The 27,937-nt window shown below is 40.2% G+C and overlaps 1 protein-coding gene across 2 annotated transcripts in view; it reads right to left on the bottom strand.

Annotated features, from left to right (window-relative positions):
* Positions 1-25,991, bottom strand: part of LOC136884619 (uncharacterized) — a 41,992-nt gene extending 16,001 nt beyond the window's left edge. The window contains exons 1-3 of one of the 2 annotated variants that reach the window (XM_067156843.2): positions 25,871-25,991; positions 13,914-13,954; positions 2,060-2,256 (exon numbers count right to left, since the gene is read on the bottom strand). In XM_067156843.2, coding sequence (XP_067012944.1) covers positions 2,060-2,256; positions 13,914-13,954; positions 25,871-25,955 — 323 coding nt within the window. In that variant the 5' untranslated portion in view covers positions 25,956-25,991. Of the gene's footprint in view, positions 1-2,059; positions 2,257-13,913; positions 13,955-14,101; positions 14,256-25,870 lie in introns of those variants that run through there. The other variant, XM_067156841.2, reaches the window with a different exon arrangement.
* Positions 25,992-27,937: the final 1,946 nt, after the last annotated feature.

The following is a 27,937-nucleotide window of genomic DNA, read 5'->3' as shown; positions in this document are numbered from 1 at the left end:
TAAAAAACACACTATACAGATAATGATATCTCTCAAAGTAGACATTGTTAGCCCAGCCACATGTGTTACGGTATACTATATTGGCAACGTGGAACTCGGACCGACCGCCTCACAAGGCTTTCAGACAGCGGGGGTAGGAAAAGGGAGAGTGCATGCCGAGCTGGGATTGGCTGAAATGGGAGGCGTGTACCGGTTGCCATAGTAACTGCCACCTCCTACTACCACGCTGAGAGCTGTCAGAACACGCACACTGTTTTAATAGCACTATAATACATGTAACTTCTTAGAAGTATATAAGCTGATATTTTAAAATACTTTCCAAACCTGGAATGTGGTGACAGTTAAATGTTTTCCACTGGTTGTCTGTGATGCCGATTTGTTCAACTATCTGCACCAACTCCACTAGCACAAACGTTTCTAAAAATCAATGATTTTCGGGTTGCCATCAAACACTACTTGGCCCTCAAAGCCTGTCACAATTACTTGAAACTCTGGTGAAGAAAAGTAATCCGTCCGCCACGAAATTAGTGATAATATAGCTTTTGTACACACCGTGTTTTTCTTCTTTCGTTTAGAAGGAGGTTCTGTTTCTCTCTCACATGCAATATTTTCGGCACTCTATCACTCTCACTTTCAAAATCGCTTAACAATTCCTTAAAATGATCATCCCCATCATCACTTTCCACTGTAATTAATATCTGAAAGATTCTGTGATCCGAAATAACATCGTTGAAAGAGCATCTAAATTGTTGTTCCGCCATGTTTGTTTACATCACAGATGAACTCCACAGACGTCTACAAAAAGCTCTGTAAGTTACTTGCCGAAGCTATAATCTCTGATCAGTTAGTTCTACATAATGCCCAACAGATGGCAGAACATGTCAAAGATCAAATTCGCACTCGAAAGTGAACCGGGAAACTAAAAAAAAAAAATTAAAATTCTCGCGCACCGTCTATAGACGGGCGTAGCACTCATCAGGTTAATAACTAAGTATTTTGACGTCTTTATCAATACTGGTGAAATTATGATTAGAATCTTGTATGTGCTGTCCTATAGCAGAAAATCTATTGTATTTTATGGCGTTGATGTGTTCAGAATATCTGATATTAAAGTTACGTCCTGTCTGTCCGATACATGAATAGCTACAGTTACTGCATTGGAATCTGTATACTTCAGATTTAGAAAAACATTAGATTTATTAATTGAGTTAGAGTTGTGTAATAAATCAAGATTTCTGTTATTGGTTCTGAAAGATATTTTCATGTTGTGCTTTTAAGAATGGTCATTTTATAAGCGTTTTGAGATAAAGTAAAGATGGAGAATGCAGTGGGTTTGGTTTTATCTTTTGTTAATGTGGATTTGGGGCGGTGTTTGAATTTATTAATAATACGGTTTATGAAAGAGTTGTTGAAGCCATTTAATTTTACAATAGTACGGATGGTGTTTAATTCATAATTTAAATCTTTTTTGGACACTGGAGTGTTAAGTGCACGAAAAATTAGGCTGTTATAGGAAGCTCATTTACGTGCTTGTGGGTGTATAAAATCTTGTTGAATAGAGGTTGCTATTTGGGTTGGTTTTCTAAAAATTTTGTAAGTTAAAGAAAAAGGATGTCTGGTAATAGTTAAGTCAAGGAAATTAAGGGTTTTGTTATGTTCAGATTCAAGGGTAAATCTGATGTTAGGGTCAATGTTGTTAAGAAGAAGAAGAAGAAGAAGAAGAAGAAGAAGAAGAAGAAGAAGAAGAAGAAGAAGAAGAAGAAGATGATGATGATGATGATTTGAGTCAGCACTGGATGATTCTTCATTTAGGATAACTATAGTGTCATCGACATACCTAGCCCAAAATAAGATGTTTGAGAAACTGTTGTTATTAATTCTTGTATTTTCGAAGAAATCAATGTATATTTCGGCTAGGATGCCTAGGAGATCTCCACGGCTGGTCTTCAAAGTGTTAAGAAACATATAGAACTTCTATAAGAGGAAGGTTATTTTTCGTATCATTTTACGTAACTAAAAAGCATTTTGTTACTATTTGGGAACTTAATAGTGCACTTACTTGATAGCTCGTCCCAGTGAGTAGAGGCCAGTGAGGGCAACAAAAACGTTGACACTAAAAAGACTCCAGTTCTTGGGGATGATGACTAGGGAGTAGCGGGACCAGATGAGGCCTGTTGCACTTAGAGCAGCCGATTGCGGTATACTGAGTTTCTCAGCAGGACGCTGGATGTCGCCTAGTCCAGCTATCACCAAGCCCTGGCAAGAGACAAGTCAACAACATTACAACAGCCACACAAAGTTATGGTCTCCAAATTTGACAAGGTGACACAGTCAGTTTAGAAATAAATACAGTTAAACCTTCATCAAGGTTAAAAGCCAATTTTACGTATAACTATGAATTACCTATAAAACAGGTTTAGATATGTCATAATTAGGGCTCGGAAGTTCATGCATTTGAATGGGGGTTTTTTTGTTTCTTTAGGAGTTAAAATGTATGCTTATACATATGTGCACAAATTATGGAATTTTCAGTCATTGAACATGCTTTTATGGTGCATATAACTGCATATTTTCGTGATTTTGATAAATGGATCATATTGTAATATTTTAGCACCTATATGGCATATTTTAATCAGGTTAATGGTGTTTACAATATTCTTAATCAGTTTTTTTTTCATTGGGTTGACGTTGGCAGTAATGTTGCGCATGATGATGCAACCTGTCATGTGGCGAGGAGTTATGTCACGCAGTGAATCCCGTTTCATCATCTACCCTCACGTTTTGTGCTTAGCTGTCGACTGGCTGTCCAGCGAGTCGTGTAACGGTGTTGTGAACTGGTTGTGACCAACTATGTTTCGCATATAAAGTGTCCATTAAAAAGTTCTTTAAATGCCGAAAATAACAGCACCTTCAAGTTGTACATTACCTAATTTTACAGGAGGAGTTTTCAGGTGACTTAATATCTACAGATAATAGGGTACTGTTCTGTGGAGCGTGTGAGAAAACTGTAGGGAGTGAGAAAATATTTCAAATAGTTTAACACACAAACACAGCAAAACATAAGGAGAATTTAACTAGCAAGCTCACAAATAAAAAGCCTGTTCAGAAACAACTATTAGAGTGTTTAGGAAGTAAGATTAGTGAATTTTCTTACGACTTGTGCCAAGCATTTTTAGCTGATAATATTCCCTTGTATAAAATGAATAACCCCACATTAAAACATTTTCTTGCCAAATACACTCGACAACATGTGCCTGAAGCAAGTACATTGCTTAAGACTTTCGTAGCACGTTGTTACAATAACATATTGTCAAATTTATAAATTGAATTAGCAGATCAGTTTTTGTGGTTGTCTATTGATGAAACCACTGATTCTAAGGGCCGATTTATTGCTAATGTAATTGTGGGCACCTTAAATAAGAAATAAGAAGCAATGCCCAGCGTCTTGGTGGGTGTGCTAGGTACCAACTGATGAGCCCAACCTAGCACACAGGGCGAAACGCTGGCAACTAGGGATGAGTTAGCTGGAAAATTTATAATGTCCAATAACGGACCATTTACATTGGCATTATAAATTTACTAATTCGGGATAAATATTATCAATATCTATATAATTCGAGACTATCTCGAAGGAAAATCGTCTGTTACACCAAGAGACTTGCCCCTTTCTGTGGAGCAGTTATCATTTAAATATGCCCCAATAACATCTTGTGATGTGGAAAAAAGATTTTTATGTTACAAAAGTGTTTTGCGAGACAACAGACGATGTTTATCAGTTGAAAATTTCTGCAAAGTGATGCTTGTGACCTGCACTTCATCACTCGGCATTGACAGCAGGACCATTTCTTCTTCAACCTCCAAGGAATGAAAGTAAGTTTATTATTATCAATACTAACCTGACAAGTCTACTGCCATTTTCTCATTTTAATAGTGCATATTTATTGGCATATTTTCAAGTTTTTTAGAGCATATTTGCATGCAATTTCTTAGTTTTGAACTTCAGAGCCTTAGTATTACATACATAATCATTATAGACTGTTATGCCTACCAGCGTTCAGTCTGCAAGCCTCTGTGAAGTTACTAAACGTCGCCACAATCCTTGATTTGCAACTAGTGTCGTGGCCTCATTTAGTTCCATACCTCTTATCTTTAAATCGTTAGAAACCGAGTCTAACCATCACCGTCTTGGTCTACCTCTACTTCTCTTACCTTCCATAGCAGAGTCCATTCTCCTACGTAACCTATCCTCCTCCATTCGCCTCACATGACCCCACCACCGAAGCCGGTTTGTGCATACAGCTTCATCCATCGAGTTCATTCCTACATTAGCCTTTATCTCCTCATTACGAGTACCATCCTGCCATTGTTCCCACCTGTTTGTACCAGCAATCATTCTTGCTACTTTCATATCTGTTACTTCTAAACTTATGAATAAGATATCCTGAGTCCACCCAGCTTTCGCTCCCGTAAAGCAAAGTTGGTCTGAAAACAGACCGATGTAAAGATAGTTTCGTCTAGGGGGTGACTTCCTTCTTACAGAATACTGTTGATCGCAACTGCGAGCTCACTGCATTAGCTTTACGACACCTTGATTCAATCTCATTTACTATATTACCATCCTGGGACAACACACAACCTAAATACTTGAAATACAATACTGTGATCAAACCTGAAATACTATACGCGAGTGAAACACTGGATCTCCACAGGAAAACAGTACTTGAAGACATCCTGAAAGAGGAACGTAAAATCATCAGAAAAATTCTCGGCCAAAAACTGACCAGTCAGGCCAGTCAGACTAACGCTAATAACAGAACAAGATAGACACTCCACGGCATTCGATTCTAACCATTGAGATTTACACAACAATCTGGAAGACTACTGTTATAGCGTTAACCATTCCAACATGTACATCGGATAAATTTTCAACGTATATTCCATTTTAACGTATTCTCACCTGAAAGTGTTTTAACCAATTTAACTCAAGAAATAACTCCAATTGTTCATTCCTGATCTAATCTCTACAATAGGAACATATGTTTTATACATATCTTTTTCTTCAAATCTGCTTGGTGGTGAACAAGACAATAACATTGACTTTCACCAAAAATTAAAAGAAGAGGATCCATTTCAATTCCACATGAATGCTGATATATATTTTTAGACAATATTGTAAAAATGTACTACAATAGTTTTAACTTGTGTTTGTAACATTCGCGTCAAACTTTATCACGATATCGAAAATAACTTTTAACTTCACATCATCTCATTCCAATTTTATATGACCAATAATTGTAAACGTCCTTCGTTGCAATTATTTGTTTTAAGGTTATCCATTGTGCTGATGATGCCCATTAAGAAGGGCGAAACATGTTCACAACCTTTCTATCATTTATAATTATTTAACCACAAAAATGTGGTATTGTAAGTATTGACTAGGTTAACATTAAATGTATATTTTGTAAATTGTATGTGACCAAAACTGACTGATGAAGGATACAGACTGCAATCTCACACAAAAACCGAGGAGCTCTCAAACCTTGCGGCCGACATCAGAAAAAGATGCCTGAAATTTTACGGACACATCAAACGTCTTCCAGAAAACAGACTGACAAGAATCTTACTTGAGGCAACAGAAAACATCAAAACAAATAGGTGGACAACGGAAATCCACCAAGACCTGGAAAAATCAGTAATCAAAGTGGCCGACATCGCTGACCGAACCTGCTACAGAACGAAAAATCAACAAGTGGGAAGTAGAGTCAGAGAGAAACCACAAGAAGAAGACAGGAGCTAAGTGGACAGAAGAACGAAGAGAAAAATTTAAGGCTGCCTGGCAAAGAAGGAAATGCACAACTTCTAAGTGAGCTTTGCGTGATCAGTTTTCTGGTCTTTTTCGCATCTAATAATAATAATAATAATAATAATAATAATAATAATAATGTTATTTGCTTTACGTTCCACTAATTACTTTTACAGTTTTTGGATACGCCAAAGTGTCGGAATTTAGTCCTGCAAGAGTTCTTTTACATGCCAGTAAATCTACCTTCACGAGACTGACGTATTTGAGCACGTTCAAATACCACCGGACTGATCGAACCTTGCCCAGTTGAGGTCAGAAGGCCAGCGCCTCAAAACCATCTGAGCCACTCAGCTCTGCATTTTTTCAGAGATAACAGTTACCATAATTTCTAAACATAACCTTTTTTAATGTACCTACTCCTTGCCTGTGACTCTAAAATAATTAATGCTGTTACCAGTCACAAGTTGTATTCCACAACGCATTTCAGTGCATATACTCTATTGTCAGGTGGTGAAATGGTGACATTCAATTATTGCAAATTGTTAATTAATAAAAATTGTGACTGGTTAGAGTATTAATTACTTCATACTGAACATAAGCTATAGGTTATATTAAAAGAGTTCACTAAAAACAGATTTGTCCAATCCATTCGTTTGTTCTACTGGACCAATTCGTTTCACTTTTGTTTTATTCTCTCCGGAATTACGGTTAATCAACACGTATTAAGTTCAATCAACTTTGAGTAATCCTAAAATCAAACCACTAAATGATCACTCCAGGCAATGGCTTACCCGCAATACACACTGTACTTGGCAAGCTAAACGATTAAAAATGACAGCAACTATAGGCAAACCTGCAATTTCAATCAAACTTAGAATACACATGAACACTATCCAGAGATAAAATACTGAGGGAGTAAGACAGATAACTGCCCCTCTTACAGAATCAAACTGATCATCCTTCTTATGCGACACAATAATATATCTAAGCAACTTTTTATTTTATTTTTTTACAAGTTGCTTTACATCGCACCGACACAGATAGGTCTCATGGCGATGATGGGATAGGAAAGGCCTAGGAGTTGGAAGGAAACGGCCGTGGCCTTAAGGTACAGCCCCAACATTTGCCTAGTGTGAAAATGGGAAACCACGGAAAACCATCTTCAGGGCTGCCGACAGTGGGATTCGAACCCACGATCTCCTGGATGCAAGCTCACAGCCGCACGCCTCTATGTGCACGGCCAACTCGCCCAGTACTGTTGAGTTTTCTAGTGTGCCAGATAGAAATAACCACCACAAAGCTCAGGAATAAATTTGCAATGAATTTGGGATATGGGCATGATTTATGGTTCCTCAAATGTTATATAGATGATTGCAGAGCATGGTCACTGAACCTCGTATTGCAGCGATAGCGATGTGTCCGGTTGAGACCGAGAGAATCCCATAGCTGTACAAGAAATTTAGGGATTGTACCTCGAGCTCTGATCACGAGTCCATGGACGGAAATATTGTCTAGGTGATTTTTATTTTTATTTTTTTTGCTATTTGTTTTACGTCGCACCGACACAAAGGTCTTATGGCAACGATGGGATAGAGGAGGCCTAGGAGTTGGAAGGAAGCGGCCGTGGCCTTAAGGTATAGCCCCAGCATTTGCCTGGTATGAAAATGGGAAACCACGGAAAACCATCTTCAGAGCTGCTGACAGTGGGATTCAAACCCACTATCTTCCGGATGCAAGCCCACAGCCGCGTGCCTCTATGTGCACGGCCAACTCGCCCAGTACTGTTGAGTTTTCTAGTGTGCCAGATAGAAATAACCACCACAAAGCTCAGGAATAAATTTGCAATGAATTTGGGATATGGGCATGATTTATGGTTCCTCAAATGTTATATAGATGATTGCAGAGCATGGTCACTGAACCTCGTATTGCAGCGATAGCGATGTGTCCGGTTGAGACCGAGAGAATCCCATAGCTGTACAAGAAATTTAGGGATTGTACCTCGAGCTCTGATCACGAGTCCATGGACGGAAATATTGTCTAGGTGATTTTTATTTTTATTTTTTTTGCTATTTGTTTTACGTCGCACCGACACAAAGGTCTTATGGCAACGATGGGATAGAGGAGGCCTAGGAGTTGGAAGGAAGCGGCCGTGGCCTTAAGGTATAGCCCCAGCATTTGCCTGGTATGAAAATGGGAAACCACGGAAAACCATCTTCAGAGCTGCTGACAGTGGGATTCAAACCCACTATCTTCCGGATGCAAGCCCACAGCCGCGTGCCTCTAACCCGCAGGGCCAACTCACCGGTAAGGTGATATTTATCTTTATAGTACTTTACAGTTGGGTGGTAAATTCAGTTCTTTTCGGTGTCTACCTCTTCGGCCTGGCCAACGTGCGACTCTAGGAGTATTGTGGGACCTAAGATTAGTCCTTGTTTGCTAGCTGGTTGAAAGGTTATCAAGTCAATACGCCTGTTACTCCCGTCGGTAGTTAGGCCAGAGACCTCTTCATGCACCGTGAAACCATGATCCCTCAGCAAGGTCGCAATCGTGTGTCGTACTGAATGATGGCAGGAATTCCTCAATACCTCCCCGTGAGGACAGGCTCCCAGGACATGGGCAAAAGTTTCCTGCTCTCTCTGGCAACGCTGACAGAGGGTGTTGTTCTGAGACCTTCCCAGCACGGAGCGACGGCACACACATTCACTGTCTTCTTGATGGCCTCTCTCCATTCTGCACAGGATAAGCCTCGGTGATCTCCTATCCATTTGTTCCCTGGCGTGTATTCCTGGAAGAGTCCAACGCCCTTTCCTTTGTGCGGCAACTTCGTGCATGACTGAACTTCAGTCTCGTAGTATCTGTCGGATCTTCCTTCCATTAGGAAGATGGCTACTTTTGGACATAAATTGATCGTTCATTTCTGTTAAAAATTAAATAATTGAAAAAGAGGTTCAACCTATTCAATACATAAAAGAAAGGAATGTAGTGATTACATTCTTATTTAATAGTGATTAGAAATGGGACCGGTTTCGACCCTAGTCCAGGTCATCGTCAGCCGTTCAAAACAAACAAGAAAAACAATGCATATGAAAAAGAATAAGTGAACTCTGGATCGGTATAAGATGAAATATAAATTGATGATGGGGGTAGAAATTGTGAGTCACTTAAAATAAAACAGTACGTAATATTATGAAAGGTAGTACGGCACACGCAACGATAAGTAAAGTCACTCAATGTTTATGAATAGTGGAGAACGGTCAAATGGGTCAGTTTTTACACTGTCAGGTACAGAGTCACAACACAACACCCATTTGACCGTTCTCCACTATTCATAAACACTGAGTGACTTATCATTCCGTGTGCCGTACTACCTTTCATAATATTACGTACTGTTTTATTTTAAGTGACTCACAATTTCTACCCCCATCATCAATTTATATTTCATCTTATACCGATCCAGAGTTCACTTATTCTTTTTCATATGCATTGTTTTTCTTGCTTTTTATGTTTTGAACAGCTGACGATGACCTGGACTAGGGTCGAAACCGGTCCCATTTCTAATCACTATTAAATAAGAATGTAACCACTACATTCCTTTCTTTTATGTATTGAATAGGTTGAACCTCTTTTTCAATTATTTAATTTTTAACGTTAATACTTTCAATACGGAACAATGAAATTTTTATCTTTAAACGTTCATTTCTGTGCCTACTGATCATCATCCTTATCATTTGACACAATAACTTAGCAACTTTTATTTTTTTATTTTCTAAATATTTTACAAGTTCCTTTACATTGCAACGACACAGATAAGTCTTATGGCAACAATGGAACAGGAAAGGACTAGGAGTAGGAAGCGATCATGGCCTTAAGGTACAGCACCAGCATTTGCCTGGTGTGAAAATGGGAAACCATCCTCAAGGGTGCCGACAGTGTGATTCAAACCCACTATCTCCCGAATGGAAGCTCACAGCTGCGCGCTCCAAACCGCACGGCCAACTCACTCTTTATATATATTACTTTACCTTTTCAGCAAGCAAATTCATGATGGCACTTAGACGAGTTTCTTTCAGTATAGTCCCTCTGCCACCCATCATCAAAACAAACACTTCCCATTTTACAAAGGAAAAAATTGGAATGTATCCTCCTAATTCAGTACAAAACATAATTCCATTATTGGATGGAGCAATAAAATTCAAACATGTTTCGACTCGTTTGAGACATCTTCAGTGAAATAAGGAGGGGGGTTAAAGTAATCTACATAATACAAGCTAAAAATGTGCTAAAAATAGTGAAGGGAGACTGAAATAAATACAATATATACACCACTAGACGGAGCAATAAATAACCGAGACAAAAGGGTTAATATAAAACACAATTGAATCCAAAAATGTGCTAAACCTAAGAAGAAAATAAAATTAAAAAATAAAATAAAACAGACTGAAACGAAACAATAAGTGCTAAAAGTGCCTTTTAGTCTAAGAGGTCTGCTATCTCACTTTTAGCACTTATTGTTTCATTTCTGTCTGTTATCTTATTTTATTTTATTCTTAGGTTTAGCACATTTTTTGGATTCAATTGTTTTATATTAACCCTTTTGTCTCAGCGAGTTATTTATTGCTCCATCTAGTGATGTAAATATTGTATATTGTTATTGTTTTTATTTTCATCTATCTCTTGTTTTTCATTTGTTCCTTCATTATGATTTTAACACATTTTTAGTTTGTATTATGTAATTACTCTCCCCCCCCCGTCCACCTTATTTCACTGAAGATGGCTCAAATGAGTCGAAACATGTTTGAATTTTATTGCTCCATCTAATGATGGAATTATGTTTTGTATTGAATTAGGAGGATACATTTAATTTTTTCCTTTGTAAAGTGAAAAACCATCAATACAGAATGATTCTAATATCGTGTAACGTAAATACTTCCCATTTTTAAAAAAATCTGTATCTATTTTTAAGGCTACATCATTCAGATGGTTGATCAACTTTCCTGTATAGCCTAACAAGTTCAAACTTTACTACTGGCAACACTATTGTGGATGTGAAACAAAATGGAATTATTGTCACTTCTACCACATCTTACTCTATACATAACCTACCTCGCTGTAAATTTAATCACCCACCCTTTGAAAGGTGACAATGCTGAGGCAAGAAGAAGCCAGTCTTGTTTGAGTTGCCACTCACTGTTGTGTATTCACCATGTTTACAAAACAGGAACAGCAATGTTGGCTGAAAATTCTATGAGCCCAGGGCTGCACAGCAAGACAATGTCTTGAAGGTCTTCGTGAAGCATGTGGTGATGCCATAGAGAACAGTGGAGAAGGAGGTTAGATCTTTCAATGAGGGTCATGAAATCATGATGGATATGGCTCGACTGGGTCACCCTAGTGTTAGTGAAGAGGAAGTACAGGCTATTGCCACGCAATCACACACCCACACACACTGATGTCAGACAATTCACGAGTTAGAATTAATGCATACGACTGTGCTGCGTATTGTAAAGAAGTGTATGATAATGCGGAAAATTGCAAATCAATGGGTTCCCCACAAGTTAGCAGAAGCATAGCGATGGTTACGATATGCTGCCCCTCAAACTCGCTCAAAGCACTATGGGTGTGAAGGATATTATTTCTTACGCCGTATTATTGCGCTTGACAAGACACGAGCCAGACTGTACGAATCCAATTTAAGCGCCAATCCAACAAGCTACGTAATTCCGGGTCACCCTGCAAAACAGAAGTTCGTCAGACCCCTATGAACATGAATGTTATGGTAGTTCTTGATGGCGTCAACCTAGAACATGCCATACCACAAGGACAGATAGTTAATGCATAGTATTTATGTAATTTTGTAGAGGATCACTTGAATACTTCAGGGTGATCCACTAAGTCCCATCCTATTAAATATCGTAACAGCGGACATTGTGGAGACAATGGCTATGGACATCAAAATGGTAATATGCCTATACGGAGGCAACATGGCTTTGGCTTCAACCAATCGTCGGGAAAACCTTCAGCTAGCATTCGACAAACCAGTAGACTGGGCAGATGGGAATGTGTTACGCCTAAATCAGGAGAAAACTGTAACAGTGACAATCAAAAGAGGGCGGGACGACACAGAATTATACACTATAGACATACTTTCTTTTCCCCTTTTAACAAGTTGCTTTACGTTTCACCGACACAGTAGACATAGACCTCTTACATCAGTAATGAACTTAAATATCTGGGTGTAACACTACAAACTACATGTCAGAGCCCGAGTGAACACCACAGAAAACGCCAAGAGTGATAAGAAATATGCGCAGTCTGTCTTTTAGAGTCAGCTGTTAAGTCTTTTCCATCTGAAAATTGCTCTAGTCATTACTAACGGTTTGGAAAGCATATGGCCTTGCCTCAATGTCAAGCACTTTGCAGAACTGGGGAGAACTAAATCTACTTTCCTTAAGAGGGTCTTATTCCTCTCAAAATACAAACAGTTCCATCTACGGCATCTGCGAGCAAGAGATTTTTTTTGCTTAACATCGCACCGGCACATGTAGGTCTCATGGCGACAATGGGATAGGGAAGGCGTAGGAGTGGGAAGGAAGCGGCCGAGGCCTTAATTAAGGTACAGCCCCAGCATTTGCCTGGTGTGAAAATTGAAAACCACAAAACCATCTGCAGGGCTGCCAACAGTGGGATTCTTACCCACCATCTCCCGGATGCAAGCTCACAGCTGCGAGACTAACCGCACAGCCAACTCGTCCGGTCAAGGGAGCTCTATCTTACTTTTTGGAAGAATTAAGGTTGCAGCTACTTCTGCCATCTACACCTGCATTCCAAAAGCTAATATCCGATTTGGGCCAGAAGAGGGCAGAAGAAGTACCCATGGAGCGATTTCTACACTACAGACACAATGATTTTACGCAATTTGACTCTGCATTTGTACGAGCTGTGTCACATAGTGACTACATGTTCACCATTAAAAAAATCTTCCAGCACAAGAATTAGGCCTACCATCAGCCAGAGACACAGTGCATCTGTAAGCCTAAGCCTTGTGATGAGGAATGTGACAGATGCCATGCAATGTGGTGCAAACAGAGAAAGAATTCACCAACTCAGTTCTGTAATAACGAGGGATTTATTATGTTGTGAAATTTTTGTATTACTCTAATGGCCAGTGGTTGTAATAAATGTCCCATCATTAATTACTTTAAACACTAACTTACTACAGGTTTATTGCAATGATTGTTTCTGTCCTGGTTGTAGGTTTGTGCAACCACAACTTTGATATTTTAATTAAGAGATTTCAAGTTATTCTTTCTGAGCAGTGAATCGTTCATTTAAAGCTTTCTGGATCAACACCCATACATTATTTCTGATCAGACCAAAAGATTCAACTGGGACTTAAGTATAGTGCACTTTCACAATGAATTCACAGTCCAATTTGCAGATAAAGCCCTCCAGTTTGCATTCAACAAAACAGAAGCTATAAATTAAATCTAGGACCAGTACTAAGCGTAGAGAAGACTATACAAAATACAAGCAGACATTTTACACTTCAGGCTAACTCACATGTTAATGATATACATAATTGGATTTGTGGCTGTGAAAATAACAATCCACTGCACTGTTTTCCATGCTTGTTGTTTGACAAGGAGGGTAAATGAACCAAAACAGGAATGACAAACTTAAATTAGTTAACAAGCAGAATAAGAAAAGCACAAAACCTTGAAAGCACGCATTAAAAATTTGTTAAGTCTATCATTGTTTGGGAAATTGAACATTATTAAACAGCAAGACAATAAATACACTAAACCAGCAGTGTACAATATATGCTTAATGAAAAGGTTAAAAACAACTGACCTGAGACAGCTGTTTTATTCAAGATTTCAATATGAAGATATTTTTCAGAATTTAAAATTTACACTTATACATTTAAAATAAATGTGTCAACACCTATATACTATACCACGAACCACCACAGGTTTATTGATTTCATTTTAATATGCCATGAAATGAATACACGCTTGGGAAAAATAAAAATTGTAAATTATCACCTCCGTCAAGGTTACCATTTTGAGGTTATGTTGTAAAAATGTAATAAGCATACATAATATCTTACCCATTTAAAAAGTGGAGACCAAAAGAAGATAGTTTTCGGCCCTGAAAATAAGAAATAATTCATGAATAACTTAGTATATTACAAAACATTGCACATCAAAATAAGCAATGTACTACTAGACAATAGAAATCAACCTATATTAGAACAAAGATTATGAAGTCGCATTTGACAGATCCAAGAGTGTGTACCTGCAGGATGATTCCATAAAGGCTGAAGTTTTGGAGGCACGAATCGGTCGGCAAATGCTATTGTTTTTCGATAAATAAAAGACATCGTTGTAGCAGCCTGCACTATATACGTCTAAAGGACTAGGACACTTGAGTCCCCTTCGAACATGACCGGTGGCGGGACATTGAAAAAAAAAAAAAAAGTTTTCTTAGTCGACATCTTAGGTCTAACAACTAAATGTTGCATGACGAATTAGGAATTCTAGAAACTATGCCCTTCTGAATCACCTGTTCCTGCCATCTCTACGCGAATTGATGAAATGCATGAGAAGAGAGCGGTGAATTCAAAATCTTCATTATAGAAGCTATCGGTAGAGTGACTGCTGATTAGTTATATTTATAGGAGATTAAGTTCAGAACCCGAAATATTTTCAGTGATACCACTTTAACACTGACCAGCGATCTCAGTAATATGGAGACAGATAGTTTTACAAAAAGTTAACCACAGAAACGTTATACAGTAATCATCCTCGTGTCCAGTACTGGTACCGGTAAGTAAAAATCACAATCATTATTCCAAATAACATTTTGAAGGCCTATTAATGTCCTCTTTAATAACAGGTAATCACAATAAAAACGAAACTGGGGAAAAACATACTTCTCCAAAGAAGATAAAATCATAATTTATGAATAACATTAGTCATAATGTTTTTATTTAACAACCATATTATTTTTAAGTAGCTATATTTTTGATAATTCTCTTATACCCACATTATCTTCTTCTTCTTCTTCTTCTTCTTCTTCTTCTTCTTAATCTGTTTACCCTCCAGGGTCGGTTTTTCCCTCGGACTCAGCGAGGGGTCCCACCTTTACCGCCTCAAGGGCAGTGTCCTGGAGTTTCAGACTTTGGGTTAGGGGATACAACTGGGGAGAATGACCAGTACCTCGCCCAGGCGGCCTCACCTGCTATACTGAACAGGGGCCTTGTGGAGGGATGGGAAGATTGGATGAGACAGGCAAGGAAGAGGGAAGGAAGCGGCCGTGGCCTTAAGTTAGGTACCATCCCGGCATTTGCCTGGAGGAGAAGTGGGAAACCACGGAAAACCACTTCCAGGATGGCTGAGGTGGGAATCGAACCCACCTCTACTCAGTTGACCTCCCGAGGCTGAGTGGACCCCGTTCCAGCCCTCGTACCACTTTTCAAATTTCGTGGCAGAGCCGGGAATCGAACCCGGACCTCCGGGGGTGGCAGCTAATCACGCTAACCACTACACCACAGAGGCGGACTATACCCACATTATAACATTTAATATTATTCGTTGGCTTTGCATTGCTAAAGCAACCCTTTATTCCCCGAGAGAATAAAAATATATTTTAATCCCTGAGGAAATTAACATGTTTTGAGTTAGTGTTGAAATATATATCAACACTGCCTCTTCTGTATTGCATTTGTATTAATATTGTGGTTTTTCATTTATGAATAGCACTGAAATTTGTTCCATACATATGTTCTGACTTTCTAACCATTTTCTAACTTCAAATATCTACCTTGGAAAGCTTCTTCTTAAAGAGCGTTTCTATTCAACAAGATAACTTGGACGGTAGGGCGCTGGCCTTATGAGCCCACCTTGGCAGGTTTGATCATATAGCCTACATCAGCCTCATGTCGGTAGACTTACTGGCACATAAAAGAACTTCTGCAGGACAAAATTCTGGCGCCTCAGATCTCCAAAAAATCGTAAACATAGTTAGTGGGACGTAAAACAAATGACATTATTATTCAACAAGAAAACTTCAATTGCACACAACCAGGATCGTGGTTCAAGGTTTACGACACTCTAAGCAGACTTTTAAAAGGTGCCCCTCGCCACACATTAATCGATAATGTGTCAGTTCTGGTTTTGGTTCGAGAGTGAATTATCCCTTAACCTTCCAATAGACTGCCGTCCCATTATCCACCACCTGCCACCAACCTCCATACAGAGAAGTTGAGGAGGCTGAAATAAACAGTGAGACACACCCAGGCAAGCAAAGGGAATCTACCATTCGAGGTAAAAATCCCTTGTACCAGCCAGAGATCAAACCTAGGACCGTTGTGTCCAAAGGCCAGCACACTAACCATTCAGCTATCAGGCTGGATCTCCCATTTCTTCTTCTCCTGCTTCTTTGTCGTTTGGGCCTACTGAGGACCATGGGTTTCGTATCTTCTGTTCACTTGGGCCTTTTATTTTCTCCTTTTCCACTACTCTTTCATTTTCTGGCTCTGAGCCATCTTTCTTTCCTCCATCCACATAAGTCTTCCGGCCCCTGTGTTCTTCCCACTAGTAAGTGAAGTTGGAAAAATTCCCCGTTGGATGGCTTGCTGAAACTGTCATGTATGGACTCATGAGGGATCCCCAGTTGTTCCAGGTCTGACTTGACCGAAGAAGAGATCCACTTGTTCTTGGATGCCTTCCCTCTACCTGTCACAGCAAAGATTGTGTTATTAAGTCTGCAGGGGTTCATGCTGATTAGGTGCCCATAGAAGACCAGGCGCCTATTTCTTATACAGTTAATGATGTCTTCCTGATGTTTGTTTAGCTCATCATTGTGCCAAATTCTATAGGTGCCTCCCTCTTCTCTTACGGGTCCCAGTATTCTCCTCAGGATCTTCCTTTCTTTGAGTTCTAGTTTTCTAAGAGGGCCTTTCCTCGTCATCACGAGACACTCAGAGGCGTAGAGAACAGATGGTTTTACTACCGCATTATAGTGCCTGAGTTTGAGGTAGTTGGAGAGGCACTTTTAGGCGTAGATGCTTCTGCAGAAGTGATAGGCCCTCTCAAACTTGGTGCACCTGGTGTCTATGGCTATGTTCTCACTCTTGTTTGCAGAGATCCACTCTCCTAGGTACTTGACTGCCGGCACCTTTCTGATCGTGGTATCCTCTAGTGGTACTGTGGAAGGGGCTTCCTTGATATTAGTCATGAATTCAGTCTTCCTGATGTTGGTCTTCAAGCTAGCCCTAGCTGCTATGATACGAAGGTTCTGTAGGTGGTAGTTAGCCTCCTCTAATAATGTTAGTTAGTATGGTGAGGCCATCAGCATGAGACATTAAGGTTGTCTTTCTTGTACCCTAGCTTCAGTCTTGCTTCTGGTGCTAATGTTGCCATTCATTCCCATAAGATCTTCTCCATAATGCAGTTGAAGAGAATGCAAGAGAGTCCATCTCCATGTCTGACTGCTGTCCTGATGACTAAGCTCTCAGAGAGCTCTCAGAGCTCTGAACTTGACCTTAGAAGTGGTGTCCTTCAAGGTGGCCTGATGAGGTCTTCTCATCAAGGCCAAGTTCCCGCAGATTGAAGAAAAATGTCTCTCTGACCACCAAATCGCATCCTTTCTGGAAATTCACTAAGATAACTGCATTGAAATGTCCCCTTCGACTCTTATAAGTGAGGATGGTCTTGAGATTTTGTATCTGCTCTGGGCAAGTTCTATTGGCCCATAAGCTGGCCTGATATTCACCTAATTGAGAGTCTAGTTGGTTGACTTTTGCTATCAGGGCTGCAGAAAGAATCTTGTAGGTGACTTGTAATAAGGGGATGCCTCTGTAATTATTGAGGTCTGTCTTGTTTCCCTTCTTGTGGAGTGGGTATATCACAGCTGATGTCAATCCTTCCGATAAGGTCCATGCGTTCTGTAAGATCTAGCGGACGCTCGGCAGGGACTATTCGTCTGCATATTTCCACATCTCTGCCTCTATACCATGTTCATCTGAGGCCCTGTTATTCTTTAGGTTATTGATTGCTCATGGAAGATTAGTCTTTCACTAGGATCTTCTATGTTGAGGAACTTCTGGGAATTTTTTTTGTCTTTTATACTATTTGTTTGGGGCGTCAACCAATAGAGATCTTTTTCCCCAAAAAACTTCTGGCAATAATCTACAAGAATATTGGTGCAGTCCCTGTTGTTCATTGAATCTTCCTGTGCTGCCCACAAAGAAGTAAGGTAGGGGCAGTGTACTCAGTCGCCTGTTTCTTTAGTTCCTTGTACGGGTTTCTAGAGTTGTTTCTCTGGAAGTCTTCTGATTGTTGCAGCAAGGTTCGTAAGTAATTTCTCTTGGCTCTGCATACAGTGTTTGCTGTTGCCTTTCTTTGCATGATGAAGACCTTATGATTGGCCTCATTTTTTGTGCTGGTTCCACTTGATTCAGGCTGTATGCCTTTCCTCTATGGCCTGGTCTCACTCTTTTGTCCGCCAAGAGCTCTTGCGTTTGTTGGACACGGTGGGGATAGTTTCATGGGAGCATCCAGAAGAGCTTTCTGTAGGGCTAGCCAATGTTCTTTCTGTGTATTCTTCCTGAGTGTATCCTGAAAGGGATAGTTTTAAATCACATAGTTGCACAGTGTTCAACCTGAGTATTCTAGAGCTCCTTGGAGGTTTTGCTGTTCTTCTCAAGGGTTGAAAATTAGCCTTGACAAGTGAAAGATAATGATCACAGTCTATGTTTGCTCCTCGCAATACCTGATGTTTGGTATCTCTCTATTATGTTCTTTGTCTATAGCCACATGATCAATCTAAAGTTTGCCTAACCTATGGTTTGGGCTCTTCCAGGTCTCGGCCTTCCTAAGAAGGCTGTTGATTTTTAGTTGTATTTAAGTTGTATTTTATCAAAGAGTTCTATGAGATACTCTCCATTCCTGTTCGTTCCCTTGTGTGCTGGCTAAAGGCCTACAATCCTTCTGTATTTTCGTTCCTTGCCAACTTGCATATTAAAGTCACCCATGAGTATGATGGAATGATGAGATGGAATCTTGTCTAGTATTTCTTCTAAAGAGTCGCAGAAGTGCTCAACTATTTCCAGGTCTTTCCGCTTGGTGTCGCTTGTAGGTGCATGGAAGGTCACTATGGTGTATGCTATATTGCGAGATTGGAATGAAATGAAATGGAGTATGGCTTTTAGTGTCGGAAGTGTCCGAGGACGTGTTCGGCTCGCCAGGTGCAGGTCTTTTGATTGGACTCCCGCAGGCGACCTGCGCATCATGATGAGGATGAAATAATGATGAAGACGACACATACACCCAGTCCCCGTGCCAGAGAAATTAACCAATGATGGTTAAAATTCCCGACCCTGCCGGGAATCGAACCCGGGACCCCTGTGACCAAAGGCCAGCACGCTAACCATTTAGCCATGGAGCTGGACTGCAAGATTGGAATAACAGTGAGGAAGTTCTTCCATTAGGTGAAGTGAAATCTAAAATGTGATCGACCATGCTGCGATGTACTGCAAAACCTGTGCCTAGGTGTGAGGCTGTACTCAACACTCTTTCACCTGGTTTGTCCTTGTATATCCTATAAGTTTCTGACTCAATGGCATCTTCACCTGAAAACCGGGTTTCTTGGAGCACTACTAAAATGATGTTGTACTTGTCAAGTGTCTGTTTTAGCTTACCCACTTTAAGAAGGGAGTTGATGTTTACAGTAGCTAGGTAGGCGAAGTTTCTCTTGTTCTTCATTTGTTTATGCGGTGTTTGTAATAGTGGGATGCGTGAAGGTTCAGGTTCCCCAGAATCCGATGACCTACTTGCCCCATCCTGAGTGGGGTGGATTGATTACCACCTGGGGGATCTTTTTCCTGATAGAAGTTGTCTCTATGCTTTAAGTCCTATGAGAATTGTAGAGGGGTGGCTACCTAAAAGATAATGAAGGTTTAACTATCAAAGTTGTAAGGCTTGAAGCCCTCGGCTTCAAGAGTATGATTAACTGACCAACCTTCGACTTTTATTCTCTCTTCTTTATTTTGAATATATACGATTTTTCGCCATCGTCTAATTGTAACCGCCAGACAATCAACTTTATTTTTATAGCAATCTTACTACCTGTTGTATAACAGTCTGTTGTTTTATCCATTGTACTTATTATAGCAGCCTCCTAATGTTAATTTTGTTAATACTTCCACCATTGTAACTCATCACATTGTATTTTTTAAACCATCACTGTTATTTTTAATGTTATTTTACTTCAAATCTCTTCAAGATTTTTAAAATTCATTTCATTATTACATGTTAATTAGATGCTTATTTTCAATCTAAGGTTAAGATAATGGCTGATGATGCCTTCAAACAAGGCGAAACATGTACCACTATTAGTTAACAAATCTATGTAAATCATCCAAGACTAGACTTTGTATTGATTAGGTGGTCTATTTAATAAATAACTTACTGTTATTATTCCAAACAGATCAGCTCACCGACCCACCTTCCCACTGTGATTGTTTACCCAACCTTCCACTGGGTTGCTCAGCTTAACAGGGGCACTAATTGGGGTCAAAGGAAGGATTTTTGAGTAATAATCTGGGAAGGAAGTGGCCAAGGCCTATGTCAATTTTGTGCATGTACATTTGTTTAGTTATTAGATGTTTTACATTAAGGCTGAAGGTGGCCAGCCCAGCTGAAACTAGTCCCTAATTAACGTAATTCAGAATACCGGTATTGCATATTATAGTATTGAAAGGTGGACCATTATTACATTAATTTAATAATTATATTGTCATTACAATTCAATATGGATCAGAACCATGAAGTTTATAACCTATGATTTATAACCTATAGAGAATGTACCATTTTGACATTTGCCTGGAGGTGACATGGTGACATGAAAAACCACGGAAAACCATTTTAAGAATGGTCAACGGTGGGATTCGTGCCTATCAAGGCTGCAGTGCCATGAGATTTTTCACCTCCCCAAAGGGCATCCGGCCATAGAACTAGGAATATTTGTTGGCCCAAATACATTCGGCAAAATGTCAGAAAGAAGAAGTTGTTTTTTTTCTTTTAGAATTTGCTTTATGCCGCACCGACACAGTTAGGTCTTATGATGACAGTGGGATAGGAAGGGCTAGGAGTGAGAAGGAAGTGACTGTGGCCTTAATTAAGGTACAGAACAAGTATTTGTCTGGTGTGAAAATGGGAAACCATAGAAAACCATCTTCAGGGCTGCCGACAGTGGGGTTCGAACCCACTATGTCCGAAATGGAAGCTGATAGCTAAGTGAACCAAACCGCGTGGCCACTTGCTCAATCAAAAAAGAAGAAGGGAACAAATATGAGAGGCATACTATGTATATTGTTTTAAACTTTATTTTTTGTACGTCCGGGTATGGTTCACATTTCACTTTTGAAGGTTCTTGTTCCACCATTTGGTAGCAGCACATGCACAGGGGCCAACGAATGCTCTCGCATCATAACCATTTCATAACAACACTATGAACGTAGGAGCAAACAACATGGAAAGCAACTGTCAGAGACAGCGCTATACGACTTGGTTCTTATGGAAAGAAGGTGTGACCACTGCAGGAATTCATCAATACCTGGTGGCAGTCTGTGGAGAACATGTGCCATTACAGAAAACAGTTTACAACTGGGTGGACGGTTGGAAAACAGGGTGCACATCAGTGGACAAGGGAACCAGTTCTGGAAGAAATGTGACAGTCTCAACACCAGCCAGCATTTCCCGGGTCGAACAGGCCATCCAAGGAAACAAACGTATCACATTTATGGAAATGGGTGCAGCCAAGGGAATTAGCTGAAACACCCTGCAGTGGATCATGCATGGCCACTTACAGTTGGGAAGGGTGTCATCCACCTGGGTGCCTAGACTCTTGTCTGCAGACAAAAAGCAGAGGCGTGTGGACGTGTGCAGAGAACTTTTGCAACACCATGATCAAGATCCAGCCGACTTCATAACTAGGCTTGTGACTGGTGATGAGATATGGCTCCACTGCTGCCATTGATCAAATGGGATTCATGGTGTTGCCGCACCCACCTTACTCTCCCGACTTGACACCAAGTGATTATCACCTGTTAGGGATCGTGAAGAAACCCCTGCGTGGTCGCCACTTTGCGGATTTTGCAGAACTGGACACAGCTGTCAAGGCATGGGTACATAGCACTCCGAAAGAATGGTTTCAGGAAGGTCTGGAGGGACTGACACATGATGGCAAAAGTGCATACAGTTACAAGGAGATTTTGTTGAGAAGGTGGACGTAAGAACTGATGTGTCATGTACTTCATTTGGGTAGAAAAAAATAGAGTGTAAAACAATATAGTATGCCCTACATACTTATCGACAGCTTACTTCTAAAATCTTGTATCTCCTAATGCTCTTCTTATCCATTATTTCCCTTAAGACTCATCATGCCTCCAAGCTGCATAAGGATATGCAGCCCATCAGAGCAACTTTCGTTGTGTTCATTTTCCTTTGCTAATGTGTATAGGAAAATGAATTATAAATACATTATACTGTAGGCATGCATAAATCTGTCATGCAAACAATATCCCTACAGTACGGTATGGTAAGGTCCATTTTCCTTCACACATTAGCATAGGAAAATGAAGACAGTGAACATTATTCTGATGGACTGCATATTTGTTTTTGGCTGGGTGGCATGACCAGTCTTAAGGAACATGATGGGTGGGAAGAGCATTGAGACATATGAGGTTTTAGAAGTAAGCCTTCAATATATAAATTATACTATCAATTCAGTGTTCTCCCCAGAAATTTTCGTCAGCTGGGTGGCAGGAATGAGTAGCTGGGCAGAAAATACTACGTAAAAAATGAATATGATAAAATTTCAATTCCCCTCAGGGCATCAACAATAATATTAGACAGGTAAACATTGACTGCAAATTGAACTATTTTAGTGTTATCACGAAGAAGACATAACAGAGTATTTTGAACTTATAGTATTCTATTGCTCACTCATAACCACTCGGTTGCTGTGGAGTGCCAGACGGGTTTGTTATGTCCCACGGAATCGAGTGCTCGCATGCGATTCCACGCTAATCCAGACACAGCTTGTGCACGACACTACATGATATATTACAAGTTGTCCATTTCATGACCGTATCGATGAGTATAATCAAGAAGTTAGTATAAATAACCACCTAATCGATACTTTATTATTGCTTCAGGCAAAATTGAATATAAATTAGCACTTACAGGACATGTTTCGATCACTTAGTGGTCCTCTTCAGCTGTATAAAGAAAGAATTGAGAAGAAAAAACATAAAAAGCACAAATAATAAAAGTTCTTTGGAGACTCCTTTGTTAAAAAATGGAGACCATCATAACAGGACATCTTGCCTCTCGTTCTTGTTTGGAAAATATGTTTATTCTGCGCTGTCTAGAGGGTCTGTCTTTGAGTGCGACCTGGTGAAGTAACGATGTGACACAGTCTGACAGTTCATGCAAAGCTCTGGAGAGAAGAGAGGTAGAGTTTTGTCGTCATCTAAAATATCATGTGAGGGAGGAGGGAGATTGGGCTGTGCTTCTGCGATGTTGTGTTTGATTATATCTCTTGTTCGTCTTGTCTGTTTTATGTCTACCCATTCCAAGTATTTACTAATATTCTCGTATAAGATGTTTTTCTTTGCTCGTTGTTTTCGTTAAGATTCTCTTCACCGTTTTCTAATTTATCAAGAATGATGTGGATGTTTTCCAGATTGTTCATTAGATTTCCTTTATTTATCATACAGATAATTTGTAGGTCTTGTCTGATATTGGTGAATTTGTGGTTGGACTCTTTCATATGGGATCCCATGGCAGAGAATCTTTTGTATATTTCAGCACTGACATGTTCTTGATATCTAATTAAGAAGTTCCTTCCAGATAGTCCCACGAAAGTTTTTTTACATTGAGTACAAGTTAGCTTATAAACACCAGATTCCTGGAATTCGTCATCTTTAAGTTTATTAGCTTTAGTGTGCCTGATTGTTCCAACAGGTGTTGCTCATAGGGTGAGTCGTGCTACAAAAGCACTCTCTGCCGCAGTGAGGAAAGCAATGGCAAACTATCTCGCTCATCATCTTGCCTAGTGCTCCTCATTTTGGTGCTGTCAGTGGTTTTTGTGGTTTCCCTACAGCTGCATAGCCTTTGGTGCTGCTATTTGAGGATCCATCCTGCCTCTGGGCTGATGACCTAAGAGACAGAAAACAATAATAATCATCCAAGGCACTACAGTCCATAGGGTCTTGGCCAACCAAGCAACCGCTGCTCAGCCTAAAGTGCTGCAGATTACGAGGTGAATCGTCATCAGCGCGACGGATCCTGTTGGTTGTTATTCTTGGCTTTATAGACCGGGGCCGACATCTCACTGCCAATTGTTCTCCCGTAGGGTGAGTCGACCTCGAACCAGCGATCCAGGTAAAAATCCTTGATCTGGCTAGGAATCGAATCAAAGCCTCGAGATAAGAGGCAGGCTCACTGCCCTTAGAACACGGGACAATAATAATAATAATAATAATAATAATAATAATAATAATAATAAAACTCTTTACCAGTTTTAAAGATAATAAGACGCAGCCAGGGATCACTTATGAAGATAATAATTATTATTTTTATTTGCTTTACGTCGCACCGACACAGATATGTCTTATGGCGACGATGGGATAGGAAAGGCCTAGGAATTGGAAGGAAGCGGCCGTGGCCTTAATTAAGGTACAGCCCCAGCATTTGCCTGGTGTGAAAATGGGAAACCACGGAAAACCATCTTCAGGACTGCCGACAGTGGGGACTCGAACCCACGATCTCCCGATTACTGGATACTGACCGCACTTAAGCGACTGCAGCTATCGAGCTCGGTTGAAGATAATTATACAAGAACGCAACCCATTCAGGAGGAAACTAAAAGACTACCAGGGTTTTCAAGAAAGGCCAAAGATGAAGTCGGGAAAGACGTGGATGGAGGAAAGTACAGAGCAACACTGGCAACTAGCGAAGGAGCACTGGGCAAAGATCAAAGCCCAGAGAAGACAGCTGAAATTGCGTGGTCCTTAGTAGGCCAATACGAACAAAGATTTTTAAAAAAATAAACATTAAATCCCTAAGTCAGTTACGCGTACGTGTCATGTAGGCTAGATGTAAGGGAGATACTGGGTTCGAACCCCACTGTCGGCAACCCCGAATATGGTTTTCCCTGCTTTCCCATTTTCACAACAGACAAATCCTTGTAACTTAATTACGGCCACGGTCGCTTCCTTCCCACTCCTAGCCCATCGTCGCTCTAAGACCTACACGTGTCGGCGCGACGTTAATCAAATTGTATAATTATAATAAAATCATTGATTAAAGATGTAGGAAAGCAAGAAAGAAAAATCTTAAGGAAGATTTTTGGACCAGTCTGTGCATGGGGGAAATTGGATGATAAGGAAATCTCATGATCTGCAAAAACACTCAGAGAAAATATCAGACAAATTTAGGAAAATACGTTTGAAATTTTATGGATATTATATTCTCAGAAGGAGTAAACAGAGATTGACCAAAAGAATTCTAAACCTTGCCCTGTCAATGAAAGTAAAAAAACAATTGGCTGCTCGAAGTTGGAAAGGATCTTCAGGAAACAGGCAGATCTAAGTTCAGAAAATTAGTCGACAATCGCCGCTTTAAACATTTTCCAAGCACTACCACCAACAAAACCTGGTCAGAAGATCGCAAGAAAAGCCACAGCGAGAAGATGAGATTTTGGGAGAAGAAAAGGGCAGTGACATCAGCTAAGTAAGTTCGATCGCGCTCACTAGTTGGGCATAACGAAAAAAGAAGAAAAATAAGAAGAATAACATAATATAATTAAAATGGTTACGCGTACGTGTCATGATGTAAGGGAGATAGAGGGCTCTAGTCCCACCATCGGGAGCGCTGAAGATGATATTCCTTGGTTTCCCATTTTCACAGCAGGTTACTTTTCCCTTTCCTATCCTAGAGTCACCGGAAACCACTTGTTGAAGAGCACAGCTTAAACAACAGAATGTGCACATACCTATGGGGTGATTCCATAGTGGAAACAACTTAGGTGGCACCTTGGTGTCCAGGTACGCCATGGATCTCCTATACAGAGCGGCCATGTTGTTCAATAGGTAACTACACGACTACTGAATCTTGGAAATCTCTGTAGCACCTGATAACTTGCTATCATTATGTCCTTCATCAAGACACTGATTTAACGTGTGATACATCGCGATAACGTGTGTATCAAGTAACTTATATAATGATTTCAGAGGTTAATATTTACGTACTTGAATCTAGGTGGCAATATAATGTTGACAAAATATACCAACCTCCGCGGTGACATTCTTAGAAGAAGAATCGGTAGCTGATAGATAACTCTACGCACTGTGCAGAAAGGACATAGGTTATATATTGCTTCGACTGTTTGTACTTCTTGAAAGATGCAAAAAGGATAAGGCTGCCATAATGATTTTCTTCAAAAACGAGGCAGTAGGGTACGTCACAAAAATGTACGGATTATCGACGGGTTTTGGTGTAGCAATGTGGTTCTCCACTCATGTGCAATCGAAAAAAGAAACGACTGTTCACTTTGCGAAAATCAAATCAAATGATCATACCATCCATCAGATGACCACCAGTCGTAGGACATAGCCTGCACAGTTGCTAGGTAACACTGTCTGGCCATTCATCCATACCTTATATCACAGCCTGCACGGTTGCTAGGTAACATTGCCTAGCCATCCATCCATACCTTACATCACAGCCTGCACGGTTGCTAGGTAACATTGTCTAGCCATCCATCCATACCTTACATCACAGCCTGCACGGTTGCTAGATAACATTGTCTGGCCATCCATCCATACCTTACATCACAGCCTGCACGGTTGCTAGATAACACTGTCTGGCCATCCATCCATACCTTACATCATAGCCTACATGGTTGCTAGGTAACATTGTCTGGCCATCCATCCCTTACATCATAGCCTGCACGGTTGCTAGGTAACATTGTCTAGCCATCCATCCATCCATACCGGTACATTACATCATAACCTGCACGTTTGCTAGGTAACATTGTCTGGCCATCCATCCATACCTTACATAATAGCCTGCACGGTTGCTAGGTAAAACTGTCTGGCCATCCATCCATACCTTACATCATAACCTGCACGGTTGCTAGGTAACATTGTCTGGCCATCCATCCATACCTTATATCATAGCCTGCACGGTTGCTAGGTAACACTGTCTGGCCATCCATCCATACCTTACATCATAACCTGCACGGTTGCTAGGTAACACTGTCTGGCCATCCACCCATACCTTACATCATAGCCTGCATGGTTGCTAGGTAACATTGTCTGGCCATCCATCCATACCTTACATCATAGCCTGGACGGTTGCTAGAGTTACATTTCCGACACACATTTTGGGACTGTAACTTCCGTAACGCAAATTTTCAGCCATAAGACATATTTCTGTCAAAATAGCAACTGTGATATAATAATTTTTGTATGTCCGACGCGATATTTCAGCAGTATCTCTTCATTCTTCCGACATAACGGTGTCCTGCCAATCGCTCCCAGCTTAAAATGTGTGAAAATCGCTCCCAGAAGGGGATTGTGCTTTACGTTTTGGCCGATTTTGGCTATGTCCGTTGGTTATGCGCTGAAACATACACATCCAACAATCCCAAGCTGCCATTCATACCGACTTAAATCAGCAGAGTACGATCTCGAAACCTAGTTGCCAACTCTAACATTTACATTCACCACGTGGTTAACCTGTCTCGCTCAGCGTGTATGGTATTCGGTACGGTTCGCGATCTTTTGCATTTTTCTTCAGTAATTAGTGTTTTTTATATTAGTCTTTATCTCTCTAGTATAGTACAGTATAGCGTAGAGTTAGTAAAATACAGGTTCAGTGTATAAAAATATCTGTAGTTTTATTTACGATCGTGTATTGGTTAGTATACTTAGTTCGTGCGTGTTTAGCATGTCTCAGTGTAGTTCGGGAAAGACAAGTGGCAAGAAAGTGACTCTGCGATCAGTGGAGTGTTCCCTTCGTAAGCTATAACCTCATTCCTGTGCCATACATTAGCGAT

Source organism: Anabrus simplex, chromosome 13, assembly GCF_040414725.1.
Source record: "Anabrus simplex isolate iqAnaSimp1 chromosome 13, ASM4041472v1, whole genome shotgun sequence".
Lineage (NCBI taxonomy): Eukaryota > Metazoa > Arthropoda > Insecta > Orthoptera > Tettigoniidae > Anabrus > Anabrus simplex.
The sequence above is the reverse complement of the archived record's forward strand: the minus strand, read 5'-3'. Positions and strand labels throughout refer to the sequence as shown.